This window comes from Peromyscus eremicus, chromosome 6 (assembly GCF_949786415.1).
Source record: "Peromyscus eremicus chromosome 6, PerEre_H2_v1, whole genome shotgun sequence".
Lineage (NCBI taxonomy): Eukaryota > Metazoa > Chordata > Mammalia > Rodentia > Cricetidae > Peromyscus > Peromyscus eremicus.
In genome coordinates this window covers 106,148,466-106,175,522 of record NC_081421.1, presented here as the reverse complement: position 1 = coordinate 106,175,522, position 27,057 = coordinate 106,148,466, and the positions used below count along the sequence as shown (strand labels likewise).

General features: G+C 46.4%; 1 protein-coding gene across 5 annotated transcripts in view; it reads right to left on the bottom strand.

The window, feature by feature from the left end:
* The window catches only part of Bdh2 (3-hydroxybutyrate dehydrogenase 2), a 28,953-nt gene extending 6,110 nt beyond the window's left edge, over positions 1 to 22,843 (bottom strand). The window contains exons 1-9 of one of the 5 annotated variants that reach the window (XM_059266291.1): positions 22,724 to 22,843; positions 22,075 to 22,150; positions 21,611 to 21,809; positions 16,937 to 17,022; positions 13,905 to 13,983; positions 12,767 to 12,863; positions 10,557 to 10,665; positions 3,984 to 4,044; positions 2,833 to 2,946 (exon numbers count right to left, since the gene is read on the bottom strand). In XM_059266291.1, coding sequence (XP_059122274.1) covers positions 2,833 to 2,946; positions 3,984 to 4,044; positions 10,557 to 10,665; positions 12,767 to 12,863; positions 13,905 to 13,983; positions 16,937 to 17,008 — 532 coding nt within the window. In that variant the 5' untranslated portion in view covers positions 17,009 to 17,022; positions 21,611 to 21,809; positions 22,075 to 22,150; positions 22,724 to 22,843. Of the gene's footprint in view, positions 1 to 2,832; positions 2,947 to 3,983; positions 4,045 to 10,556; positions 10,666 to 12,766; positions 12,864 to 13,904; positions 13,984 to 16,936; positions 17,023 to 17,160; positions 17,388 to 17,529; positions 17,606 to 21,610; positions 21,897 to 22,074; positions 22,151 to 22,723 lie in introns of those variants that run through there. The other 4 variants (XM_059266288.1, XM_059266290.1, XM_059266292.1 and 1 more) reach the window with 4 other exon arrangements.
* Positions 22,844 to 27,057: the final 4,214 nt, after the last annotated feature.

The window sequence follows — 27,057 nt, the reverse complement described above, 5'->3', positions numbered from 1 at the left end:
CCGCGTGGCTGTGGCATTACTGGTCTGCTGGCATCTTGCTGCTCCTTTGGTGGCAGCTGGCATCTCCCCTCCTCTCCATTCTTCTCTCCATATCTCTGCTTGGATTTCCCACCTGCCTCTAAGCTGCCTTGCCATAGGCCAGTGCAGCTTTATTTATCAACCAGTCAGAGCAACACATATTCAAAGGCATCCCACAGCAGCCATACATAGATTTGACTCTATTCTGAAAGTGTTTCTTTTTTTTTTTTTTTTGAGACAGGGTTTCTCTGTGTAGTTTTGGTGCCTGTCCTGGATCTCGCTCTGTAGACCAGGCTGGCCTCAAACTCACAGAGATCCACCTGGCTCTGCCTCCCAAGTGCTGGGATTAAAGGTGTGCGCCACCACCGCCCGGCCGAAAGTGTTTAATTTTGGTATCATTTGCCATTTTTCTGGAGAGATGGAGAACCTCAGACCATGACTCCTGTGCAGAACCATCTCCTCTAGGTTCTCAGTCAGGTCCTGCAGCACACGGGCAGCACTTTCCCCTCAGCCGGGTCACTCACCCATCCGCAACAGTTTGAATATCCACATTACCGCAGAAGAGACACCCCACTTAACCAGTTTACAAAGTCTTCCTCATTTTGCTTGTCAACAGCCTACTTAAAAGATCAAACTTTTACCGACCCATGTTCACCTTAAGCTATTCCTAGCAGTCCTCAAAATCCTAATTAGCTGTAAGTGCTGGGTGGGGGTCATAGTTTGCATGTGACCGTCACTGATAAATATGAAAACTAGTACAAGCCCACGTCCTCAGATTAATCCACTTCACTGGTGTCTGCTGTGCCATGTCTACACCTGTGGCTGGAATGTGGTGACTCACAACCATCGGCACTATCCCAGGCACGTTTGCTCCTCCTTTGCTTCTGGGATGACCTCCATGAATCACAGCTAGTTCCTTGTTCCAGAGTATAATAACAGATTTTCCACGTCCTATGAAAATTCTAGCTGTGGAAACAATCCTATTTTGAGATCTTTGTCATTTTTTTCCTGATGACCAATGCCACCAAGATCAGGTGTAGTCCAGTACGAATGGCGAGAGTGTCCTATTTCTGTTTCTTGTGGCTGCATTTCCACCCCACCCCCCAAATGACACAGACCATCTAAATCTCTGCAGCTCAGACATGTAGGATATTTAATAGTTTCTCTTGTGTACATCTGTGGTTCCCAACCTGAGAGCCGAATAGAATCTTCTCTGGGACTTCCCAAATGACACACAGATCTCCTACCAATACATCCCCTCAATTCCGGCATGCCCATCAGGTGGAGCACCTCAGCTCTGGCTGTGGACTATCGGACTATTGAAAACCTTAGTGCTGGACATACAACGCTTCTTTTCAGAGTTTGAATTCCTTGGTTTTAAGACTTCTCTTATGGCAGTGATGGGAGAGGGGCAGTTCTATCGAAAAGACCATTGTTGCATTTGATTTTTGGATAACCTCCTCTTTTTGCCCATCTGTGTTAGACACCAGGTGCTCTCCCAGCCTGCCTTCAGCAACTGGGCACCAGCAGCCGAATCATCGCCACTCACCAAATTCACACTTGTACCCTTTAAAAGGTCCCCGCCATCACAGACCACTCTCTTGCTCTGTCTCTGCCTCTCTTGTCCCCACACCACATACATCTCTTTCGTGAGATCTGTTGCATGGTGTGATTGCTGCAGCATTCCTTGGCTCTGACTCGCCAAGATCATACAAAGCAGCAATATCTGCTTTGACAGATCTTCTGTTATTTAGTGCTTTTTAGTGCATGATGCATCAGTGCATCAGTGCATGGTGTGTCGGTGAATGGTATGTTAGTGCATGGTACATCGTTGCAGGGTGCATCAAAACTGCCCCACCCCCAACAGCTGTGAGTCTGGGAAATCTGTTTATTTCAAGCTTTCAGAAGCCACTCTATGAATAGTGGCCTGAGATGTCTTGGTTTCAGCTGTCACTGTTAGGTACCCTGTATTCATTTTGGATTGGTGGGACCAGAAAGAAGTGTAGTGTACCCACAGTTACCCAGAAACTGTGTCTCACCCACAGTTATTAAGAAAAGTGGTTTTGCTGGGCCTAGTGATGTACACCTCCAGCCCAGTAGTGAGGGGGCAGAAGCAGGCTGATACCTATGAGATACAGACCAGTCTGGTTCATATAGTGATTCACAAGCAGCCAGAAAACAAAACAAACAAATAAAAAGCAAAGCCGTTTTCTTGCATCTTCATAGGAGGGCGGTCACACTATTTTCATAATGGTAGCAAATATTTTTGCTTTGAAAGCCATGTGATGTGTTGTAACCTCTCAACTCTGCCTTTGTAGCAAGAATGCATAAACCATCCAGGTGGGAGTGTCTCCAGTAAGCTGTACTTACAAAACAGGCCACAGCATCCTTTTGATTTAGGGGTATCGTTTGGGACTCTGGCAGATTCCTGTGTTCCACGAGGCTCCCCTGACTTCGTCTCTGCTGTCCCACTGACATGTACTACTGTTTGACCGTCCACTAATGAGGTCATCATGGTCTGTCTGCTTTTAAAACAACAGGTTCTGGCAAGTTTTGTGTCTCAGCCACTGGAGTCTCAACTGTCCCGCACATGCTGGATTTTAAATCCTTTACATCGAGGCTTCTTCCAAGTGACTTGGAACCTCTGTCCATCCAAAGCTGTACTGTCCTCCTAACTAGGCCAAATCTTTAGTTTAAATGTCTCTCAATGATGAGAAATTGAACACTTGATAAACAAGCCGATGAAAACATTGCTTATGGTGCCAAAGGGAACGTAAGAAAGGCCAAGTTCACAGCCCTCGCTACCCGACTCACCTGGGCACACACAGTTGCATCTGATGCCCTGCTGGATAAAGTCTGCAGCCACAGACTTTGTGAGGCCTATCACAGCCGCCTTGGTGGCACTGTATACACATCTGTTTTCCACTCCTGGGTGTGAGAAATTAGAGACATAGTTTCCTTTAGAAAGGAACATAGTGAGTTTTCCCCACTCAACTGTTTTCATATTCTTCCTATCAGCTCTCCTTTTATCTATTATTTATTTATTTATTTATAATAAAAAAATGAAATCAGCTTTCCCTTCCTGTTGTTCACTGTCAGTACAGCTGTAGGAAGGCCTCATTCCTCTCTAGATCTTCCTAAGTGCAGAAACAAAAGCCCATTTCCCTTACATCCTGCTCACATATATTTCATGTATTTATGAGGGAAAGAATGCCGTCTCCGCAGTGATTTCATTCTAAACTCCCAAATCCGTCAATGCCAGGCTGTGACGTTCTCTCCATTTAGTCCTAGCCCTTCTCCTTGACCTCCTTTTCAGGGCCCAAGGCCCCTGTCTGCTGCAACCTCAAGCTCACAAGCACAAGGACCTCTCACATGTGGTACGCTTTGTGAGAACCTCTGCTACACTGCAGAATATGGAATGTGAGGCTGAGTCTGGGAGTGCCCACTGATAACCTAGCAGCACTTCAGAAGCGGGAGATAGGAAGAGCAGGAGGAGTTCAAGCCAGCTTTGGTTACCTAGTGAATTTGAGGCCAGGGGCTCCCTGAGACACTATCTTTGAGAAGCACAAGACATAATGTGTCCCCTTGTGTAATGTGAATTCTTTTGTTTTTTGTTTTTTTGGGGGGGATTCAAGGGGCATCCAGCTCAGCTTGCATTCAATATATCATTTTAGATTACTTCAGTGATACATCTTTTCTTCTCCTAACTCAATTTTCACTTCTATGCACGTAGAAGGAATACAAGGAAAAGCAAAGACAGTAATTTTTTATTTAATTTGATGAGTAGCCTGATGACATAAGCTACTTAAGATTATTTTTTTTTAAAAAGCTGTTCTGAATTTTCCTAGGTTTTATGAATTTGTCTATGCTTAGTTCTAAAATCCACAGCTCATGAAAGTGTGTGTGTGTGTGTGTGTATGTGTGTGTGTGAACTCAACCCCCGACCCCAAGGAAGACACTAGTACCTTTGATGCTCGAGGCCACAGAAGACATGTTGATAATGTTGCCACATTTCTGAGCAAGCATCTGCCAAGACAAAGCAAAAACGTCTCTCCTCTGCAGGTTGAAGCCATAGTTCACTGACACATTTTCACTGACTCCTAGCCAACTAGACCCTTTCCCTTGTTTCTTTTTCACCTTCTTTTTGGAGACAGGCTCTTGCACTATATCCTAGACTGGCCTTGAATTCAAGATCCTCATACTTCAGCCTCACAAGTGCTGGGAGGACAGGAGTGTACTACCAGGCTAGGCTCAATTTAATTATCTTATTAGCTATTAACTTTAAGCTCTATGAAACAGTCTTACATGTGAACCCACAATCTTTGCCCATGCATTGGAGGGAGCTAGTGGCATGTCTAAATACCCACTGGTGTTCTAAGGGCATGCTACCACCTCCTATGGGTATCAAGACCAAAAATGAACCCTGTTGTTTTTCTTTTATGGGCCTGTGTTGGAATGCCAAAATGTTGTTGGTTGTTTTTGCTCTTTTGGGCGGCCTGCCACCCAGCTCCCAAATAAATCACACAGGGAGGCTTATTCTTAATTATAAATGACCGGCCTTAGCTTGGCTTGTGTCTTGCCAGCTTTTCTTAACTTAAAGTATCCCATCTACCTTTTGCCTCTGGGCTTTTTCCCTTTCCTACTTCTGTAAATCTTAATTTCACTCTTACTCCATGGCTGGCTGGGTGGCTGGGTGGCTGGCCCCTGGCATCTCCTCTCCTTGATCTCTTACCTTTTCTTTCTTGCTTCCTGATCCTTCTTTTTCTCCTTCCATTTATTCTCTCTGCCTGCTAGCCCCACCTATTCTTTCTCCTGCCTTGCTGCTGTTCAGCTTTTTATTAGGTGTTTTAGACAGGCACAGTAACACACCTTCACAGAGTTAAACAAATCCAACATCAGAAGAATGCAACACATCTTTGCATCATTAAAGCAAATGTTCCACAGCATAAACAAATGTAATACATCTTAAAATAATATTCCACAACAGAACCCTGAGCTAAAAGGACATGAACAAACATCAGTGTGTTCCTGATGTGGGCAGACCTATTTTATTTAACATGAATGCATCGAAGAGCTTCTAAACTCAGGTCCTGTGTGACACCCAGGAAATTGAAAGACAAAGGACAATAGTCCCTGCCTACAGCAGCAGACAACTAGAAGACAGTCAACGTGGAGACCTGCAGAGAGCTGAGGCGAGGATGGGATAGGAAGGGCCCCTCTGGGGATGGGGGCCATTCCAGGGAGAAGGAAACGGCTAAAACTGTAGTGTCAGTCATAGAACTAGAAGACAAAAACCGAGGTGCTTCAAGGAGGTACTACAAGTATAAGGTCTCCACGAGGGACCTGGGAGGGGGGGATGGGTGTGGCTGGAATGGAGGCTTGGGGGCAGTAAGGCTGCAGAGTGGAACCTAGGCTGCCGTGAAGAACTGGGTTTGACCCTGAAGGCACTGCAGGGCCGATGAAGGATGTAAGGTGGACGAGAAGTGGAACCTTCAATTTGGGGATTACAGAGATTACTCTGGTGCCAGGCGCAGATCAGGGGAAGCAGAAGCAGTGGTTTGGGAGAGCGTGGGAAAAGCGGAGCTGCAGAAAGATCCAGGACACAGGTGGAGAGTGCTTGCTTGCTCAGCACCCTGGAGAGTCACCACCCCGAGAGGGAGGATGAGCGGCACACTGAGAGGGAGCACCAACACGGTAGGACAGCCATCCTCAATAAAATGTGGCATCATCACGACAAGGGTCTTAGAACGGTACCTAGAAGGGACACTCCAGTGATTCACTTGGTACAACTTTCAAATGCAGATGGCAGGGCCCTGCCCCAGATCTGAAGTCACGTACAATGCACAATGCTACTATGAATTTTAATTTAGATGTTATTGACCATTACTCAGATACATGTTTCCAGATAGCAGACAAAGGTGTGGGCACCCACAGATGTTTTGGGAGAAGAAACAAGGAGTTGAGAGAACTTCCGGCATTGGGTACCAGTTTCTCAGTGAGGTCACTTGTCAGGTGGAGGGCACGAAAAAGAGAGCAAAGGCAATGGAATGGGGAGAGTGGTGGAGAGTTCAGACAGCTACTGGGGACAGAGCACAAGCTGGAGAACACGATGTCTGGCATGTCTGTGACATAATAAAGATCAATTCAACATGGATCTTTCTGGAAACTGATCTCGACAGGCAGTGCAAAGGACTTAGAAAAATCTCTCCTGCTGGGGGAGTTTCTTTACCAGGGTTTAGAAGAAATGTAGGAAAGGAGTTTTATGACCGATGCATCCAGAGCCGGGGTGGCCAAGACTTCCTTGTGGTATTTTTCTTACTCTCCATATTAACTCTTTGGGGCTCATTATACCCAAGATCAAAGAGTACAGGACAAATATCAAGGCATTGGGCTGCAGGTGCTAACAGCACACAGGTGAGGCTGAGATAACCAACCATGTCCAGGGACACAGCAGGGAAGCAACATTGTACTTAAATGTGTCTCTTTTTTTTTTGAGACATGGTTTCTCTGCATAGCCTTGGCTGTCGCTTTGTAGACAAGGCTGGCCTCGAACTCACAGAGATCCTCTGCCTTTTAGTGCTAGGACTAAAGGTGTGTGCCACCGTGCCAGGGTGCAGTGCGTCTCTGTACATGATAAAGGGGATCATAAAGCTAGGCATAATGCCTCCTGACCTGCCCCCTTTAATCCTAGCGCTCAGAAGGCAGAGGAAGGTAGATCTCTGTGAGTTCAAGGCCAGCCTGGTCTACATGGCCAGTTCTAAGCCAGCCAAAGATGTGTAGTAGGACCCCATCTCAAAAAGAAAATAAGGGGTAGGGGGGATAATAATCGTATAGGGTGAGCAATGGTCATGACATACGATGCTAAAAAAAAAAAAAAACTAACAAAACAACAAACACAAATCCAAGTTTTAAAATCGTTTTTTTTTTTTCTTATCTGGTTTATCATTTTTTCTTATCTGACATAACCTACTTTTAATACTTAGATAATATGCACAGCTCAGTTTAGGATGTAGACTGGCTGTGATACAGTCTGTCTCCCGTCTTCTGAAATCCAGTAGTTTCCAGGGCAAAAACTCAGGCCTCAGTCACCCCAGAGATGTAAGTCATATGCCTACCACTCACACCGCCCATTCAGTTCCGCCTATTCCTTCCACGGCTCTGTGTTCCTTGTCTGTTTCCAGGCTGTCTCCCAGTGACGGCTCTGTGCCAGCTGTCACAGTGAGCTGTTCCTCCAGGCTCCGTGTGTGACAGCACTTTTCTGGCGGGGCTGAGTGTGAAGTGATGGGTCTAGAACAACTCATCTCCAGGAAACTCAAGTGGAGGATCGCTCTAGTTGAACCTAGTTAGTCTAATTCAGACACAGCCCTTCTGTCCCCATCGCCAGAGCTCAGCCCAGCTTGTCATTTCGTGGCATTCTAAGTCAGCAGGTTCAGTGTTTGGCCTCTCCCTGGACTGAGAGGTTTGATTTATTTAACCAGTGTTTGCTAAATCCTTCTATGTGACCAACCCCGATAAGACACAGGAAGGGGGAAAGTAAACAAAATGCAGATCCAAATACCAAAGAAACCCCCAAATTTTTGCCACAATGGATCTCTTCTTCTAGGGGACCTGGCATTCTGCAATTACTCTTCTTACACTATTTTCAACTGGGTCTCTGCCTCTTAACTGGCTTTGCAATCCAGGAATGGTTTGCTGTGTATTTATCTGTGAATGAAAGCCTTCTCCAAGTATTCCTATGTTTTGACCAAATGACCTTTCAGATCTATGTGGATTTTACATCCTGGAAATTTTTAACCTGGCAATTGTGTGTCATAGTTAATGAGACAGAAAATCCCTGAACAATGAGGGCTGGAAGTGATGTGAAATGTGTCATCCTCATTCTTAGATGGAAGAGACAGACAATGAGGGTAAGTGCCATCTCCTAGGACATGCAGCCTAGCAACTCAGAGTGTGTTTAGGGACTCGAGTGCCAATGTCCGAGACCAGCAGTCAAGATGGTCAGTGTCGTCTTTCCCACTAAGACTAGGCTTTGCTGTGAAGTCCCACCTGGACTTAAAGCTCCCAAGTGTTGAGATTACAGGTGTGTGCCCCTGTTCACACCTGTGTAAAAGCCACTTTAAACAAATGGTGCTGAGTCCTTCTAATTCCACACCCCAGTCACTGATACATTTTTCTAAAAATAAAAATGTATTTTATCATCACTAAGATCATGAACTTATGATCTGGCATGGGTGTCTTAAAAAGCTAACATCTCCTTACAAACGTCTACCTGTGCTGTACCTCACACCCGCTCCTCTCTCAGCCTCTGCTTCAGACCTGCAGCAGGCTGTGGTTACAAAGGAGTGGATATGTGTAGTTGGCATTTTCTTTGTGCCGCCAACCATTCCAACCAGTTTGGAGACTTGTTATTAATTATGAATGCTCAACTTTAGTTTAGGCTTGTCCCACTAGCTCTTTTAACTTAATTTAACCTGTTTCTATTCACCTACATTTTTTGCCTCAGGGCTTTTTACCTTTCTTTCATTCTGTGTGTCCTACTTTCCTGCTTCCTCCGTGTCTGTCTGTCTGGCCCCTGGTGTCTTCCTGGCATCTTTTTCTTTCTTGAGCTGAAATTCCTCCTCCTCCTTACTCTCCCTGCCCAGAAGTCTTGTCTATACCTCCTCCCTCACTATTGGCCATTTAGCTTTTTATTAGACTACTCAGGTAGGTGCCTTAGGCAGGCAAGGTAAAACAGCAACACATCTTTACATAATTAAACAAATGTAACACATCTTTACATAGTTAAACACATGCAGCACATCTTTACATAGTTAAACACATGCAGCACATCTTTACATAGTTAAACAAATATTCTGCAACAGATAAGTGTGCTGCCCTCTGTGACCTAGCTTTCTCCTTCACTTCCTCCCCCAATCCTATACTAACTATTGGTCTTCAACAAATACATTTAGGTCCCAAACAACATTTGTAGACTTTAAAAAGGCAACAATTTTACTTTTATGTATTTACTCATTTTAAAGGTTTACTTCATTTTTATTTAAGTGTATGTGCACCTACATGTATATGTGTGTACACGTGTATGTGTACCTACATGTGCGTGGGTGCTCCAGAGGCCAGAAGAGGGTGCTGAATGCTGTGGGCTGCAGTTATTACAGGCAGTTAGTTGTTCAGGGAACTGAACTCAGGTCCTTTGGAAAAGCAGCAAGTGCTCTTAACCTCTGAGTCATTCTCCTGTCTGGAAACAAACTTTTGAGGGACTAATGAGTCCAATATCATGTGGGATGACCAAAGATCCTTTTAAAGCATTAATCAAGTACTCAAAAGCACATCTTCAAGCTGGTCGTAGTGGCAAATGCCATTAATCCCAGCACTTGGGAGGCAGAGGCAGATGGATCTCTGTGAGTTCAAGGCCAGCCTGGTCTACAGAGTGAGTTCCAGGACAGTCAGAGCTACACAGTGAGACAGTGTCTTAGGGGGAAAAAAAGTATACCTTCACTGCAGCTGGGCTGGATCTGTCTTCTGTCAGCCCCATTCACTGCTACTACTGGTTTAAAAGCCATGTCAGGTCAGGGTTACATCCCTCCTACATTTACACCCTTCCGGAACACCCAGAAGAGTTCTTCACTCTAAAAGACATGTAATGATTTATTTGAAAAGTAAAATGTAGGTTGGGCATGGTGGCGCACATCTTTGATTCCCAGCACAGGGGAGACAGAGACAAGCAGATCTCTGTGAGTTTGAGGCCAGCCTGGTCTATATCCACCAGCCAGGGCTCCATAGTGAGACTGTATCTCACACAAAAGAAAGGGGCTGGAGAGATGGCTCAGTGGTTAGGAGCACTGGCTGCTCTCGTCACCTGTAACTCCAATCCCAGAGGATCTGATGCCATCTTCTTGCCTCTGGGAGTACACAGATATACACGCAGGTAAAACAACCCCCACACATAAAATATTAAAATGAAATAATTACAAAAACACACAACTCTTTGTGGTGGAAAAAAGCCCTGGGGCCTAAGTACCTTGACAGTGTGTGTTCAGACGCGGAAGGGTGAGCTACTGGGCTTCAGAGACTGACTCTCATCACGTCTAGTTGCCGGAGCCCAGGCTCCTTCCCAGGCTCCTTCCCTCCTGTCTCCCGTTTACCCTCTATGTAGTCAGCTGACGGGACGAAAACTCACTCACCTCACGGGACTGCTCTGCTCCTGCAGCAAGAAGCCAGGCCATCTCTCCAGACACTCCCTCCCTTCATTTCGTTCTCTCCGAGAATCCCAACTTGCCAGTGAGGTCTAAGAGGGCCTCACTGTTACCCTAGCTCCTTTGCCTGCATGGTACTCATAACCACCCCAATTTATATTACAGGTCAATTGAGTTCCCATAGTGGGAACTCTCTTCAAGAAAGAACTCCATAAACTGCCTTGATATAAACGTTCATGCACATTAGTCAACGTGTTAGTTATGGTCACACTCAAATACACATACGTATCCTCTGTGCACCCAGTATGAAAGATGATGCCCTGCTTATACTGCCAGTCCTCTTACTTTGGGAAGGAATGCCTTGATCATCAGGTACATGCTGCGGACGTTGAGATTCATTGAAAAGTCCCAGTCTTTTTCCTCACAATCCAGGATGGTCCCATGGTGGACAAAACTGAAAGAGTAATTTAACAGAGGGGGAAAAACATGTTAAGGACTAACCAGGAAAGCACTTGCTAGCATGCCCTGTGTGCAACCCCTAGGATTATAAGAACAAAACAACATACACACTCTTGCAATTAAAACCGTTTTCTAAACCGAGTGGTGATGGCACACGCCTTTAGTCCCAGCACTTGGGAGGCAGAGGCAAGTGGATCTCTAAGTTCGAGGCCAGCCTGGTTTACAGAACAAGTTCCAGGACAGCTAGAGCTACCCAGAGAAACCCTGTCTTCAAACAAACAAAAAACAACAAAACCCTCAACTTTTTCCAATCTATTGAATGATCACTTTTATTGTCGCTTGCAAGTTAGACCATTGTCACTTTTCCTTTTCAAGGCTTTAAACAATTCAAACATAGTATAATTTAGCATATTATGCTAGTAAGAATGTCAATATTTTTATATGAAAACATTGTTTTTCAGGGGCTGGTGAGATGCTCCAGTGGATAAAGATGCCAGTCATTAAACCTGATGACCTGAGCTCTAGCTCTGATACCCACAAAGTAAAAGTAAACAACCAACTCCAGCTGGTTGTCTGACTTCCACATATGCAGACACACTCACAAAATACATACATGTAATAAAAGAAAAAGAATTGGAACTGGGCATGGTGACACATACCTTTTCATCTCAGCACTCTGGAGGCAGAGGCAGGCAGATTTTGTGAGTATGAGGCCAACCTGGTCTACAGAGTGATTTCCAGGTTGGCCAGAGCTACATGGTGAGACCCTATCTATAAAAAAAGAGATAGGCTGGGGACAGCCTAATGACTTAAGTTCAATTCCCAGAACCTGCACAGCAGAAGAGAACTGACTCCTGCAAGGTGTCTTCTGATCTCCACATACATGCCATAGAGTGAGCACGCATGTGTACACACACACACACACACACACACACACACACACACACACACACACGTTGAAAAGAAAGAAAGAAAAAAGAAAAAAGAAATCATCCTCTTGAAAGAATAAAGCAGGAGCTGCTAAACATAAGAATCTCAGTACCCAGGGCTTTGGAAACGCCAGTGCTTTAAAAACAGAATGAACAAGGACAGCTGGTCCATTTGACTCCTGTTTCCAGGGCGACAGCGCCCTCAGGTGGCATAGGCTAAAATTCTATAGGGAAATCAAAACTACAAGGAAAATCAGTGTCTCCATGTATCAGCGTAGAGAAGTAACACTGTGGCTGTTTGCATCAAGTACAGTGTACAAACCCCCATAGATCAGTGCAGCGAAGTATTACTGTGGATGTTTGCATCTGGCGCAGCCCACAAAGGAGGAAGAGCAGACAAAATCCTAAAATCAACCTTGCCCCCTTGCAAGCCACTCTTCCTCAAGGAAACTTCCTGAACATGGCATCCCTACAGACTTGGTCCCTTGAATTGAGACTACATCGTCAAACATAAGATGTAGTTTGGAATGGTTCCCATGTACTGTAGGGCTTCTGGTCAGTCGCTTAGTTAACTTCCACAGCAAGAACCACACACTGCCTCCTGCATCTTCTGCAGTGCTGAAGACTGAACTGATGCTCCAGAGCCAACGGCTGTGTCTCCAGACGCAGCCTTGTAGAAGGACAAGCAGACCATTTATAAGAGAAATGTCCGAAACAACTGCTTTGCTTCATTTCCACATTGTAGATCAGTGCCCACTCCCTGCCTTAGCTTTAACTGCCTGTGGGCCCCAAGTTCACATCAGATGACATCGCTGTCTCACTTGCTGAATGTACAGTGACGTGTGACTTCTAGCCTGACTTCCCAAGGAATATGCCATGTTTTGTCAAGTAATCATTCTTTTATACTATCAATAGCCATTTAATAAAATCATAAAAAAAAACTTTTTTAAAAACGAAATAAAAAGTTTAAAATTGCCAGGCGGTGGTGGCGCACGCCTTTAATCCCAGGACTTGGGAGACAGAGGCAGGAGGATCTCTGTGAGTTTGAGGCCAGCCTGGTCTACAAAGCGAGTTCTAGGACAGGCTCCAAAGCTACACAGAGAAACCCTGTCTCAAACAAACAAACAAACAAACAAACAAAAACCAAACAAACAAAAATTTAATTACCCAGCAACATTAAAGAGGACATCAATTCTCTCAACTTCCGAGGCAAACTGATCAATCTGCTTTTTCTTTGTGACATCAAGGACTCGAGTTTGAATGCCTGAAGAATAAAGTAATAGATAGTATTAAATAGAATGCATAAAGTAAGTAAGCTTGAAGATTTGGCTGTTTTGAAGTGTGAAGTGTGAAGAATGCAGCATTTCCTGCAGAGGACTCACAGCCTCACTGGTGTTTTAGTCATCTCAAGAGCGTCATTAAAATGCAGAAGTCTTAGGCTGGAGACATGGCTCAGTGGCTAAAAACACTTACTGCTCTATCAGAGGACTGCGGCTCACATACCAGCTGTCACATCAGGTGACTCCAGGTCTGGGGGATCTGACATCTCCTTCTGGCCTCTGTGGGCACTCACATATACACATGCTCACACATATATAAATAAATAAGTAATAAAGTAGATTCTAGGCATTCCTTTAGCGGTTAACAACCGTCTGTAACTCCAGTTCCGGAGGCTCCATCATCCTCTTCTGGCCTCCGTGGGTATTGCACTCACTTGGTGCAGGTAAACCAACCATACACATAAAATAAAAATTAAAAAATGGTAAAATAATAATAATAATAATATCTATGTGTTAAACAGTGGGTTCCACTTTTTCATGAAATATCTCCATTTCCCTCCAGTAAAATAAAAGTAATGATAAAATGCAACAAACAAACAAACAAAAGACCAATAAATTTCCACCTGCCTTTTAGCTTTCAATGGGGCTACAAGCATTTTTGCAAGAACCCAAGAGGATCATATCATGTGACCCGGGACAAGGCTGCTCCAGAGGAGTCATGGGCAGCAGTGAAACCATTATTAATAGTTAACCTGACAGCTGTTAATTCTCACAGAACTTTGTAATTGGGAGCAAAATCCCTCAACATGTGGTACAATAGAAAACCGTAAGTATGTCCCTTCAGACCTCCCCTCACACTTCTGTCTGTACAGACGACGTTCTGTAGATCATGGAATACAGATGTGCTATGAAGGAGCTGGAGTCTAAGAGACAGGTATCCGCAGCAGCCAGAGCTTCCTTTCAATGCTCAGCGTCTTTGTTTTCTAACACTGGGCTGATTCTGAACCCACAGTCAAGTTGCTCACCTGGGTAATTTTCCAGTTCCTGGAGTTTGGACTCATTGATGTCTGTGGCTATGACTTTGGCTCCTTCTTTTGCAAAAGCCTGCCAGGAACAAAATACAAGTCAGTCCTTTGCTTACTTGAATAAATAGCTCTCAAAACTGGAAATCACTTTTTCTTTTCATAATATTTTTATTGTTTTTTTCTATAAAATATGTGGAATTTCCATCTCTCTAGTCTCATCCCTCCTTACCCCACCATAATTATTTTTATCACTCATTAGAGCGGCATGGCATACATTGTATTTTCCATCCGACTTTGTCTTTTTATTATCAAACAATATAGTATTTTTAAAAAAATTCTAACTCAAGACTGGAGAGATGGCTCAGCAGTTAAAAGATGGCTACACTTCCAGAGGACCTGGGTTTGGTTCCCAGCACCCATAAGGCAGCTCACCATTGTCTATATCTCTAGGTCCAGGATATCTGATACCTTCTCCTGGGCTCCGCAGATAACAGGTGTGCACTTGGCATACATATATACACATAGGCAAAGCATTCATATACATAAAAATAATTATAAATAAATAAATATTAAAAAAAACAAAAACTCTAACTCAGAGCTGGGTCTTGGCATATGTCTTTAATCCCAGCACTTGAGAAACAGAGGCACGTGGATCTCTGTGAGTTTGAGGCTAACCTGGTCTACACAGAGTTCTAGGTCAGCCAGGACTACATAGTAAGACCCTGTGCCAACAAACAAACAAGCAATCAATCCCCCTACACCTGTTTCTAAAGTAATGTTGCTATTTCATGATGAGACCCTATCTGTGTTTTACGTCTTTATTTTTTTACATTTATTTATTGCGTATGTGTTTGTATGTGTGCGGGCATGTGGAGGTTAAGAGGACACTTTGTGGAGTCATTTTCTCTTTCCTTTCTCCTTTCCAGGGGTCAGACTTAGGTCTCAGGGCTTAGATGACAGTGCCTTTCTTTACCTGCTGAGCCAGCTCTGTGGCCTCCCTGTGCCATTTGTGAGCAATGAATAAAAAATAAGAGAAAAACGGCAAGTTTCCCTCCAAGGGCTACAGCAGCAATTTCAGAAATGCCAGATCACACTCCGCATGATCTTCCTAGTGCATTATTAGTCAGGCAGGGGTGCAATGAGACAGAAATTGAGGCACCTCAGAAAAAAATGAGTTGAGAGTCTTACAACTCTGGGGTCTTCATCCTGAACTTATAAAGCTGCAGAGAGCTGCACCCTCTAGAGCTGGCAGTCCAGGCAGATCCTTCCGGTGCAGATAAACTGGGGCAGAGGAAGTGTGATTCTCAGAGCCCAAAGCTATGTGCTGCCGTGGAATTCCGTCCTTCTCTGTCGGGAACTTTTCTTTTGAACTTAAGATACATGGGCTGTCTAAGGGCACTGGTAGAAATTCCCGCACAGTGGGGGCTCCCTCTAAGACCTGGATTAGGCACAAACCACACCCAAACACCTGTTTTCACAGAGAGATCCTTTGTTAAGCAGGGAAGAAAAGTTAAAGTGAGCTTTATGACTCAGGCCGAAAACAGCAGCAAATGATCTTGCAGGTGTCATTTTTTTTTTTTTTTTTTTTTTTTTTTTTTTTTTTTTTTTTTTTGGTTTTTCGAGACAGAGTTTCTCTGTGTAGTTTTGGTGCCTGTCCAGGATCTCACTCTATAGACCAAGCTGGCCTCGAACTCACAGAGATCTGCCTGGCTCTGCCTCCTGAGTGCTGGGATTAAAGGTGTGTGCCACCGCCACCCAGGGCAGGTGTCATTTTTAAGAGGAGGAAAAGGGGAGGTCTGTGTTAGAATGGGCTCGGATGTGGTGGCATGTTTTGATTGGGCATGTTTATTAGGTGAACCAAAGGAGGCCTTTCATTGGTGGACTTAGTGGTCAGCCTCAGGGGGAGGAAGTGGCCCAATAAGGGAATAGACTCTGATGGCTGCCTTTAAGGAAGTAATCTATGGTCTACAGGGGAAGGGGGAAGGCCTGCCAGCTCCAGTTTGCCTGCTAGAGCCCTTCGGCCCTCACCACACAAGCCTAGAGACCTGAGTCAGTCCCTGGAATCCATGTCAATGGATTTACATGAATCCCGCATGTAAAAGCAAAGAGCCTTTATTTCAAGCTCCAAGCTTGGTCTCTCTGTCTGTCCCCTACATCGGTGAGAGCAGAGAGCCCTGAGCCCAGGCAGGGTGGGGTTTTTATCATAGCAGAGGGGATTTCCAGGGTCCAGGACCCTGATTGGCTGACAATTATCTAGGGGTATCTGTAAAACAAAAATAGGTGTGTGCTAGACTCAAGGACATCTAGTCACCTTATCTAATGGTTGGAATATTTGGGATGTCAGGTACTTCCTCATCCCTGGGTGGATCTCTGGGTGGTATGAGCTTAAGGCTTTTCCTGGATCTGGGTGTTGTCTGCCACTAAGCCTTTCACAGAAGCTGTGTCTAGGCCCCTAAGCCTGTCATGGCTGCTGTGTGGTCAAGCTGTTTTGGGGCCCCTTCACATCTTCTGATCTTCACATTTGCATCGTGGAGCATGTGCTACCACTGCTACACACACACACACACACACACACACACACACACACACACCATACACACTCACACCACATACCGCACACACACATACCATACACATACACATTACACACACCATACAGATACTCATTACACACACACCACATACATACACACACACACCACATACATATACACACACACCACACACATACACACACACACACACACACACACACTAATAAATTGAAAAAGACAGGCGTATAAAGGGTGAAAAACAGAAGTGAAAGGCCGCGAATAAAGCTCAGTGGTTAGGAGTGTATGCTTAGCAAGCTTGAGGCCCTGGGTTCAATTCCAAGGTGCAAAGAGAAAGAAAAATAAGAAGAAAACCCAAGCAATGGAAGAAGAAAGGCAAGGGGAAGAGGAATAGAAAACAGTAAGTGAGAACAAATAACCATGGTACCGGTCTGCCCATCTCCAGACTGTGAAGGTCAACCACAGCGGGCGTGAACTTACTAACGCAGAAGCCCGGCCGATCCCTTGAGCGGCAGCCGTCAGGACAATGACTTTCCCTTCCAGTCGGCCCATGGTGGAACCTGCGGCTTAATCCAAAAACACACGACTTTAATGCCTCAAGTTGTAGCCAGTCAGTTGTGCAGGTGGTGGGTAACATCTGGAAGGAACACATCCACTTGCTCTTTTAAGAACGTGGGGAAAGGGCCTCTGGACAACTATCCCACCACTGAGTGCTCAGGAGCGCTTCCTCTGGATGCCGAGCACACAGATCAAAAGGGCACAGCACAGCCCACTCAAGTGATGACTGGTGGGGGACACTGGGCTGGAGTCCAGCTTCGCTTCCTTCTCATGCTCTAACGCTGAGACCAGAGAGGAGAGTTCCCTCTCTGCCCCCACTGCCTGGCCTGTGTTTTACGGCGTCGTCATTCTTGCCTGCCCTTGCTATTTGGAACTGTTTTTCAGGTTCTCTTCTGAAAACCGTTAACCACAGCCACGCCATTTTGAAAATCTCCAGCAGTTTCCTGAAGCCTCCCCAACCAGCATTCCAGGATTAAAGTCATTTGTCTTCCTAGGTCTCCCCACCCCCCGCTTACCCTCCCATGCTCCCCACAGACCCTCTGATGACCACTGGCCATAGGAGATGCTTAGCCATACATCACCCAACCTTATTTTACTCACTTCTCACCATTATTTGGTCACTGCTAGCAAGGCCCATCTCAGGCACAAACAAAAACACTTCACCCTCCTTTCTGCTCTTGCATTTATGACCCGAAATTGCCTCACAGAGGGTGGGCTCTGAAAATAAAATCCTTCACTGTCTTAAGTCACCTGTTTCTTCGTCTGTAAACTTTTGCTGAGTCACAGAGGCAGACCCTTGTAGTTTCTCCTTGTCCCCTGAAAAGATTTCATAGTGGGCCTTAAGATTCACCGACCAGAAGGGCTGGAAAATCAAGCCACAGCCCGTACCTTCTTTTTGCAGAAGAGCACGAGAAACCCATTTGATTCCATTTTGAAGGCAGGAGCTGTTATGCTGTACTGTTCAAAATTAGTTTCTGTCCGGAACCTGACCTGCCCCAACCCACGATCTTGACTTGTCTTTTGGAAACACCCAAACCCTCCCAGTTCACATGGTGACCACATGGTGATAATGAAAGGACCAAGCAGATGCCATAACTGGCTGCTCAGTCTTCTCTCAGAGATCAGGCCTCAATTTCAGTTTCCTGAGACTTGAGCAAGCAGTTTCTGGGAGGGCCATGAACAAAAGACATAGTCCTTGCAGTAGCTCCCTTTCTGCACATACTCTGACTGCTCAAAGTTCAGCCAGATGTTTACTTTCTGGGGCCCCTCACCAACTTAGAGTTATGTGCAGTACGTGCTTGGCCAGCCAGCCCCCATGGTGGCTCAAGGACAAAGCCTGGGACTTGTGCTGGACTGCCCCCAAAGCAATAAATTGTAACCACCAACCAGTAAAGGAGAACAGAGATAGAAATAAACCAATCCGAGTTGCACCCGTGCAAAACTCCCCCAACCCCCCTGAAGGGCTTGTGGATTTTGCCTTTAAAAAGCTAGCCACACAAAGAAAAAGCAAGTTCCTCCTGGCCTCACGACTACGAGTGAGTGCTTTGGATCGAGCTTCCCTGTCCGCGGCTTGTAAACAAACAGAAATAAAGCATGCTGTTGCATTCTGAACCTAAGGTCTGTGGTGAAGTCTTTGGGGTCCCTATCTGGGCATAACAATACCAGGATGCTGGGGTCTGAGGTCATTCTGTTCTTAATGCTCCATTGTCTTCTGTAAACCTACTTTGCAGCTCTTTAACCAGACCTAGGAGGCAGTCACTGGCCAGCTCTCAGGGCACTCCAGTCAGAACCAGAGGCCTCTCTCTCTTCTAATGCAGGCAGAGAGCCCCCAGCAGAGCCCACTTCGTTTACATTGACCGAGCATGGTGGCCAGGCCACAGAGAAGGGAAGAGTGATTTGAAAAGTTTGTTTGCTGCTGCCACCACACAGGAAGGAGCAGGAGGGAAACCGTGTTGGGTGGGTGTAGAGTCATTCCCTCTGCTCATCCATCCTTCAAAAAATGCCTGGGGGCCAGCCTTGAGGGCTCCTACTTTGTCCTTTTTTTTTTTTTTAATGTTTTAAAATGGCTTATTTATTTCTATTCTGCGTGCATTGGTGTCCTGCCTGCATGCATGTCTGTGCGAGGGTGTCAGATCCCCTGGAGCTGGGGCTACAGACAGTTGTGAGCTGCCATGTGGTTCCTGGGAATTGCACCCAGGTGCTTTGGAAGAGCAGCCAGTGCTCTTAACCAATGAGCCATCTCTCCAGGCCCCACTTTGTCCTTTCTTTTGACTTACCTGTTCTCTTTGGCTACGTAAATTTGCTAGGTGTTTTTGATTCTGCTTTTGCCCTCCTGTAGGGGTGTCCCCTGCCCCCACCCCCACCCCCACCCCACGTGCCTGGCTTCTCTCCTGTCTTCCACACTTGCTCCTAACACCACAGGCAGAATCTGAGCTATTTACACTTGTCCACAACTGGCACAGAGGCAATTAGGGAAAGCGTCAGGGACTCTCCGATTTATATTTTAGGGTCTATCCCTGACAGAACAGAGCTGGGCAGTGATTGTGAGGCCGCAGGAGCAGGAAATGGCTGCATTTGTCTAGAAGTGGAAGGCAAAACAGCGGAGATGGAGACAGGGAGGGTGGGGAGTGCTTCCAGATGACCGACAGGACCTGGTCACCCATGCCGCTAAAGTCACAGACTGTTTTGACCAGTGTTTCAGAGCTATTGTCTCAATGCAAGGACTTCCAAACACAGGTTCAAGAGAATGCTGCATAGTTTTCCCACTCACAGCAGGACGTAGGTGCCCATTGCCATGTACCTTTCATCCTCCAGTAATTGACCCTGGGACACCTTTGTTCTCCATTCCCACACTAGGGCAGACCATGATGGATGGGTGATGTATAGACCTTTTCCACAGTGTGAAGGCAATATGAAGGCCTAGACTTGACTTTACAGACTCCATCTTAGGGAAGGGCCACCATCAGACCACCTGGTGACTGGGGGTTGTACTCAGTTCCAGGAAGAACCTCAGGAATGTGCCTAAACCTGTCAGCAAGGTGTTATTCCCCGTCAAAAGTCTAACCGGATACTTTCAAACGTGGTTTCATGCCGAAAGTCTAGACGGATAGTTTCAAAACATCACCTTGCCCCACATCCCTTCTACCCAATCCTAAGACGCCAAGGCACGTAATTCCTGGCTTGTGGTTTTCCCTTTAAAAACTCCTACCCCTGGGCCCGCCGCTGCCGCCACATTTCCCTCCACCTGCCGGGCGTCAAACCTGACAATAAAAAGACCCTTATGTGCTTGCATTGGAAACTGGCTCCTTGGTGGACTCTGGGGGTTTCTGGACACAGGTACAACAACAGCTTCCTTAGGCACCCCACCCCACCTTGCTGAGGTCACCCCCATGGTGCAGCACTCAGGGCGCTTCCGCCCAGCTATACTTCCCCTTCTTCCTCCCTTACTCAACTCTCTGAAGCCTCTCCCATCCTCACCTGGCCCCTTTAAATTTTCTCTCACAACAGTTTTTTCCCCTAATAAAATCCACGCCTGTTGGGACCTATTAGAGCATTCCTCTTAGAGATCCAGCCAGACACAGCCATATTATAAGAGGGAGCTTCTGGGACCAACCAACAGCCCAGCAGGCTGTGTTCCAACTCGTTCCCAGATAGGACAACAGAGAAGCGGTTTTCACTGTGCCTCCCCCATTCTCATGCAGTATGCTTTTACTGACACGCAGAGAGGAAAAAAAAAATCCACTTTGAATGTTGTAGAAGTTGAGAGAAAGTCAATGTGTGCCTTTTGAAAGGGCTCCAGCAGTCCCTGCCTTCTCCTGGTCCTGAGTACAGCATAAGAAACTCACTATCCTGTGCCTTCATGGTGATGCTGGGCCTTCTGAAGCAGTGGATCTCAACCTTCCTAATGCTGTGACCCATTAATACAGTTCCTCATGTTCTGGTGACCCCCAACCACAAAATTATCTCCTTGCTACTTCATATCTGTAAATTTGCAACTCTGATGAACCATAACGTAAATATCTGATAGGCGACCCCTGTCGATAGATGTCGCTACCCACAGGCTGAGAACCAGTGACATGCTACAGGCTTCCTTTAGCATCTCTGTGCTCCCAGCGGCGACCAGGGTACAAAGCTTCCTTTCCCTTTACTTCCAAACCTTCCTCCAGATGGCCTCTTGACTGTTCTAGATGATTTAGGGGTCAAAGCCCCAAAGTTAGGTAAGCATCACTCTCAAAGCAACATGGGTTTTGGAGGGACAATGAGTGGAAATGTGCAGAAATTGTAAAGTGAGCCCACTCCTAACCATGGTTGCTCTCCTACGCTAAAGACTGTAGTAAAACCCTGGGTTTCTTTTTACTAGGAGAGACTCAGAGCACTTTCAGGAATTCCAAATATTTTCATGAGCAAAGTTTACTTAGGACAGATACTGGAAAAGTTCTCTTTCTTTGGCTATTTTTGAACTCTAATAAATACAGGAGAATTTCCAACTCCCTTAAGGAATTATCCCATTCTAAAAGGCTATCTGGAGAACAGGGCAATAAAAGTTACACCTCTCATTCCCCCAAGTTTTGTTATAAACTATTAGAAAAATCTTACTTTAGAACAGGGAGTCCACACAGTCCTCCAGATTTCTTCAGAAGACAGGCTTCAGATCTTTGTGCAGGAGAAGTCACATGCTGATTAAATGCATGCTGGGAGGTGGAGTTCAGGTTCCTTCTGAGGCCTTTGCGGATTCCGGTTTCGTGAGTTTTTAGTTTTCTCCAGCTTTGCACTTTAGATGTGCCCATGTTGCCATCTGGTGGACAGAACGTAGAACTGCTAATGCCGAGCAGGAAGCCCCTGTCTCTGTTTGCACGTGTTACTCCGCCAGTGAGATGGAAACTGCAGGTGCAGACAGACAGCAGGACAGCACGCAAGGAACCCCAGGCACTGAACCTTCTATAGTCCCAGCCCTGAACCCAGATGGGGTTGAGGGAGGAAGAGAAAACGTCCCTGTGGCTAAGGTCTAGTTCTGGCACTCATCTGTCACGTGTGGTCAGGTCTAACACACACACACACACCTTCAGCTGCCGCACACGAGCATCTTGGCTACACTGAGCCTGGGTGTGGTGGAGTGCCCCCAGCTGGAATGGAAGTCTGAAAACGAACAGAGTTAAACAACAGGAAATCAAGTTGGTTGAAATAAACACCTATGAAGCCAAAAGGGAAGGACTACATCTGGTGTGCTCTCTTGGTTGGCCAGAGACTTGTGGGTTGATCTGATTGGTGTGATTAGGCAGAGTGACTATGTAGGCCGTGTGGGAATGTCCTACATAAACCAGGGTACTCAGGACATGTTTGGCACACTTTGCCGTGGCCTCTTGCACTGTGAAGGCTACCAAACAAAGCTATCCAATTCCCAGCCTCCTTTGGTGCCAGGGCTGGCCAGTCACACAGGTCTGGCCATGGAGACACAGGTTGCACTTTCTGAGGGTTTCTTTCCTGAAGGTAAGGTGATGCCACTCAGAAGGTTCTGGCTTCTGCTCCCCTTTCTGAGCAGCAGCTGTGGTGTGGGTTTGAGAGTCGGATGCACACGGGCAGGGCAGAGCAGAGCATGACCAGGAGCTGGTCCTTCCAGGCTGGTGCAGGGTGACTCCTCTGCACTCCGTGGTGCAGAAACTTCTGATCATTGCTCATCAGTGTTTTGTGTTTGTTTGCTGCTGGTATTACCTGGTTAAGAATAATGAAAACAAACAGAACAACAGGGCTGGGTATGCTGCTCAGTGCTTGTCTCCCATGCCAACAGGACCTGCCTTCAGCCTCTAGCACCTCATAAAGCCCCACATGGTGGCACATTGCCTGAGATCCAAGCACAAGCAAGAAATGTAGGAGGATCACAAAGGTTGCCTAGTAACGTCAAGGCCAACCTGAACTACAGAAGATCATTATTCAAACAGGAACCAACCTCCCTCAAAGGGAAAAAAAAAAAAGCTCAATTTAAAAATAAAAAGACTGGCAAGTCCTATGCTTCCCCTCAGTAGTTCAGGAAATAAAACCTGTAAAGTGGCAAACTCTCCAGTGTTCTTATGTGGAAAAGGAGAATAAAGCAGCAATTATACCAAGGATGTGTGGAGGAGTGGGGTGTGTGTTGGTTTTAAATGTGGCGCTGTTACTGTGCAAGAAAGGTCAAAACCCAGGATCAGAGCTTATTAGGAGGAGGGGGTAGGGACAGAGGAGAGTGACCAGGCCTGTGAAAGACACGTGCAGGTTCAGGGAGAGAGAGATGGGGGAGGAGGAGAGAGCAGAAGAGAGAGGAGGAGTCTGTGACCAGCTTTTTGAGGATTTCCCTGCACATGAGCACATGGGCTTATGGAGCTACACCACGCATGCTCAGATTGTGTGACCACACTGCGCACTGATGACATAAGACGTAAGGCCCCTTACTTGGCTACTGAACTATGCATGTGTGGTCATGCAGCTGGAGGAGCGGCAGAATCCTACCAGTGTGGTGTGCAAGCACAGTAACCCAGTGTTTGCCGCTCGCACACCTGCTGGATAAATGTCAACTTATTACAGAGGACACTCAGAGGAATAGAGTGTAGTTGACAGAGTATTAGTTACCTTTGCAGTTCTGTCCAGGACGTTGAGGCTGTGGAAGGCTGCTGCCGCTTGGCATCACTCTTCCCTGTTGTACAAAGCTCCCAATGCTGAATCCAGTGGTGAGCGCACATCTGTTTTGAAAGAGACTTTTTTAATGACTGTGAGAATGCTCTGAGACCAACTCCTGCATCTCTTTCTTAATTTCAGTGAAGATTTAAATGCAAGGGACTCATCTGTAGACCCTGTACTTGGGAGGCCAAGGTAGGAGGTTATAAGGACAAACTGGGCTTCACAGCGGGACCTACTCTCGAAGGAAGAAGAACAGATTCACTTCTAGACGTTTCTATTTTCAATCCTGAAAACAGCAGAACTGAGGGGACACTAGCCCACTCTAGCATGTGGCTCTGGCAGGCCTTGCCCTTCTCTCCAATTCTATCTGCTTTGCTAAAAACTGTTAGATTACATTCCTGAAGCTAGCCCCCAAGGTCCATTCCCTTATTTGACCAATCCCTCCTCCTGAGGCTCACCACCAAGGTCCAGCTATCAAAATATTGAAATCCAGCAATTAACCCCCGCATTGGCTCACCTAATTAACGTGCCCAATTAAAATTAAACACCTCATCCTAACACAGAGTTTCCCCTTGTACCTTTATTAACTGCCAATTTCCTATGTGCCATGTCTGTCTCCTCTCTATCCAGACAGTCCTTTGTCCTCTGGAACAAATACCCCTTTCCCCTCTCCCTTGTCTCCTTCCCCTTGTCCCTCATTCTCTATCTCCTGTCTTAGTCTCTTATTCCCCTATCCCTTGTCTCCTTCCCCTTGTCCCTCATTCTCTATCTCCTGTCTTAGTCTCTTATTCCCCTATCCCTTGTCTCCTTCCCCTTGTCCCTCATTCTCTATCTCCTGTCTTAGTCTCTTATTCTCTGACCTCTGTCCCCCTGGGGCAAATAAATCTCCTTTGTGCTGAGAACTTGGTGTTGGGGTCCTGAGTCGATATTTTTCCTTTCATATGATTCCATGACCCAGATTCAGCCTACAGGAAGACCTGCTTAACCCAGTTCTCTCACATTCAGACCTACAGGTACCAGCCTTCTTCATCCAACATTGGCTGATAGGTGAGTTTCCCACTAAAACTCCCTGCATGCCTATACGTGATGTCCTAGGGTTTCTGTCGCAGTGAAGAGACACCACAATCACGGCAGCTCTTGTAAAGAAAACATTTAATTGGGGTGGCTTGCTTACAGTTTCAGAGGGGAGCATGGCAGCATGCAGGCAGATGTGGTACTGGAGGAGTAGCTGAGAGTCCTACATCTTGCAGGCCACAGGAAGTTGACTGGACATCATAAGGCGGGAAGCTTGAGCAAAAGAGACCTCAAAGCCCGCCCCCACAGTGACACACTTCCTCCAAGGCCACACCTCCTAATAGTGCCATTCTCTTTGGGGGCCAGTTTCTTTGAAACCACCACAAGTGACAAGCACATTCCGTTTTGCTCTGTGTTGTTGGCAGGCTTTCCTCTCTTTTGGTGGTTGCACTGCCAGAATCCAGAGCCCTTGCCCCATTCCTGTCGCCAGGTCCCAGACTCTTCCTCGGACTCACTGGAGTCCATCTTTCAGCGCTGGAGTTTGGATGACAATGATTCTGTTCGGGCCTCTCCAGTTTCAAGAGGACACTCTCAACTTTGGTCCGTCAGCCTTCATTGGCGATGGAAACACTGCCCCAACTGAAAAGCTCCTGTTAACCATGCACGTTAGTACTCCCCAAGAACTTTGGCGCCTGAATGTGTCTCTGCGTTCTCTTCTGTCTGCTCCAAGCCCCCTGTGTGACTCCTACACTGTCTGAACTTTGCTATGTGCCAACTAAGCCTTTGCGCTGTTTCATGTCCTATTTAACCCTAAAAGCTGCAAGAATACTGATTGCCAGCACTCTGTGCCCAACGACCCCCCTCTCCCCAGCCCAGGGTGCTGCCGAGCCCACAGAGGATGCCACAGGCCACACACTTCAGGCCCAATCTGTGGCTGCTACTACTGTCCCCACCATCCACAGCTGCCAGAGCCCTCCACCACCTCCTTTCAGCCCTCCTGAGCTCCTTCTCCTTGCTTATCCATCATCTGGCCACACTCACTCCCATGTCAAACCTGCCCACTCTGCAATGCCCAGTCCAGCCTGGCCTGGCGGGGAGGAGTCAATGTTTGCCCAGAGCACACCAATCTGTCCTACACTCCACAACATCCGGTCACTCCCATGCCCGCAGGAACATGCAGCTTCCTTAGGCTCATTCCCGGGCCACAAGTTTTCCCTAAGGCCTCTACAACACCTCTCCTCCTGGAAGTTCTGCAGGCCCATGTGTGGGCTACTATAACCACCCCCTCCACTGCTGTGGGTCCCAAAACTTGTTCCAGCTGCGCCGCTCCTATGGCACCTTTCTCCTCCCTCACTGCTGTCTCTCCAAACTCCCAGCTGTCTTTCTTTAACTCCCAGCCCATGGACAGCAGCCCACCTGTCAAGATCACACTTGCTTCCATGTCAGGCCTGTGACAGTCCTCTGCTGTTACACCGTTACAACACCCTCCTCCCTCCTTCCGGAAGCCAAATTCTCCACTGTTGATAATCAAGTAAGCTACCATACACTTAGCTGCTTTCTCACCTTAAACCTTTCCTGTCCCGCCTGACACTGCCTACAACTTAGTCATACAAAAGAAATGGTGATATTCTGAATATTCTGTAATGCCACAAAAGTCTACTTCACTTATGGTTTACAGAAATAAGCTTTATTTAGCCCCCTGTATGTGTTTTCAAGGTTAAGCTTAAAATCAGGTATCCTTAATAGATACTTGGTTCTCAAACTCCTAAGAGAGCTGCTAAAAAATATGGCATTTAAAATGTTCAATAAAAACTCTTCACAATAAACAGAGGCCCCCTCCTAGCCAAAAAAACCTTTAAGGTCTCCAAAGAAAACAGATGGAACATTGGGCTGTTGATTCCACCTGGACTGTGGTAACTCTAACCACTGGGCAAACTGCCCCATGCCTCACCTGCCACCAGGAACCTGCACCAACTGTGGACACTTGGATTGACTGATAGACGTGCCTTGTGTTGCTGGAGAATTTCTCTCCAGCTCCCACCACCAAGTCCTGCCAGTCTCAGAGCCCACTTATAAAATAAACACACAGACTCTTGCATTATTTAAACTGCTTGGCCATTAGCTCAGGCCTGTTATTGTCTAGCTCTTACTCTTATATTTAGCCCATTTCTATTAATCTTTACTTTGCCACATGGCTCATGGCTTATTGGTACCTTACATCTTCCTTGTCCTGATGGCGGCTGGCAGTCTCTCTCAGCCTTCCACTTCCCAGAATTCTTTTCCTTGTCCCGCCTATACTTCCTGCCTAGCCAATGGCCAATCAGTGATTTATTTACTGACCAATCAGCAACACACTTGACATACAGACCATCCCACAGCAC